Source organism: Phyllobates terribilis, unplaced genomic scaffold, assembly GCF_046119375.1.
Source record: "Phyllobates terribilis strain yellow unplaced genomic scaffold, ASM4611937v1 Scaffold_5195__1_contigs__length_53573, whole genome shotgun sequence".
NCBI lineage: Eukaryota > Metazoa > Chordata > Amphibia > Anura > Dendrobatidae > Phyllobates > Phyllobates terribilis.
The window spans coordinates 46,988-48,738 of record NW_027367943.1 but is presented as its reverse complement, the minus strand read 5'-3'; the positions used below and the strand labels follow the sequence as shown (position 1 = coordinate 48,738).

Here is a 1,751-nt window from a genome sequence, read left to right as displayed (position 1 = left end):
AAGTAGAAGTTAGATTCGATCATGACTATATGTTTTCATGTATATTTATATAACGGTCGATGCACCTAATTCATGTAAATGAAACTTACCCTCCATGTCCAACTCGATCTCGTGCATGCACACACAATAAGTGAGAAGTAGCCCCCACATGAATTTCTATTCCAAAAGGCCTTTGAATAATTGTTATAGAGAGTGGACAATCTCGCCATTCTTTACCATCATTTCCAAATCCATGCCCTCCGACACATTACCCAGAAAACCTCGCCTAACAAAAGAGGAAGAAAAAACACATTCCTTTCTCATTTCTCAATACCACACATCAAACTTTGATCAAGCCATGTCTACGTTGCCAAGACTCTCAATTGACTGCGACAAAACCAGGAGAAAGTCATGTCACCGGAGCAACAATTCCGGCGAGCTGGAGAGCTTAGGGTTCCGTAATGGAGCCTCATTAATGCATGAGTTAGGAATGCTTGCCATAAGAGATGATTGTAACACTAGTAATAGACAGCAAGGATGGAGAGAAGGTAGAGTTAGTCTTGATATACCCTCCATGAAATACACCACCATCAACCACCACCTTCACCACCGCCAATACTCGGTCACTAACCGACAAGAAACAGCGTCAAACGGAGCCAAAATTGACGTCAAAAAACATAGACAACCGAGCTCACCAGGTGGAAAATTAGCTAGCTTCTTCAACTCTCTTATAAACCAAGCACTATCCAAGAAGAAGAAGCTTCCAAAATCATCAAACAAGGAGAATAATATTGTAATTGAGCAAGAAAGCCCTAATTATTGGAGGAAGTTGAGGAGTACTTCAACGAAGAAAAGAACATCTTCTCCTCCAAATTATCCGATCAATATTACTCCGACGAAGTCGTACAAGAGCCTCTTCACTAAATCAAGATGCAAGAATATTGTTATTCCAAGTACAAAGGCTGATTCAGCAACAGTATTGAGCAGCGGGTCTGCAGATTTGGATTGGTTGGATGAAAAGTTGAAGTGCATTAAGCAGCAATCTAGTAGTACTACTACTAAGGAAAAGAGCTTGATCAGCCGGAATTCGTCAGTAGAGTCTCTGATTAAAAGGTTTAAGGAAGAAGAAGAAGATGGAGGAGAGAGTGATTCAAGCTCGGATCTTTTTGAGCTGCAGCTGAACTATGATGATCATTGTTCAACTGGGCTTCCTGTTTATGAGACCACTTGTGTTGACACTATCAACAGGTCGATCATCTAACACTAGATGTGTTTTTTTGTGTGTTTTAAACCTTCAAAACATCTTTTGAATGCTCGATTGTTAGCAACAATTTTGTTGTTAAAATCAAGTGATCTGACATGATTATATTCATCGGCATGCTTATACATTAGACGTCGATGGATCATGTTGAAACGAAATTAATGCTTGTAAGTTCTTGTTTTTCTCTCTCTTTATGCTAGTACGTGTGAGCTTGACGAAGACATATTTGTGTGTGTCTGAGTTCTAGCCCTTCTGTCTATGGTGTAATTACTATTTATTGTCTACCTCGTACATTTTACCGGTTTTTATTCGGTGTTTATTTGATGAATATTTTTATGTATAGTTATACAGATATTTTATACTTTTTGATAAATATTTTCTGAAATTGCTTTATTACAAAAAATGTTTTTTTTACATTAAATATTTATACAGATTTCGTCGAACACTCTTGATTAGTATAAAATATACTCCCTCTGTCTCCAATTGTTTTTCCCGATTCTTTTTGCGATAC

At 37.7% G+C, this 1,751-nt stretch overlaps 1 protein-coding gene across 1 annotated transcript; it reads left to right on the top strand.

Moving 5' to 3' along the window:
* The first annotated feature begins 232 nt into the window (after positions 1-232).
* Positions 233-1,240, top strand: LOC141249892 (uncharacterized). Its single transcript, XM_073669818.1, has one exon. The coding sequence runs from the start codon at positions 233-235 to the stop codon at positions 1,238-1,240; it is 1,008 nt and encodes a 335-aa protein (XP_073525919.1).
* The last annotated feature ends 511 nt before the right edge of the window (positions 1,241-1,751 follow it).

What these genes read in the sequence shown, in the direction of transcription:
- LOC141249892 (XM_073669818.1), top strand. Translation starts at nt 233, where the DNA reads ATGCCCTCCGACACATTACCCAGAAAACCTCGCCTAACAAAAGAGGAA.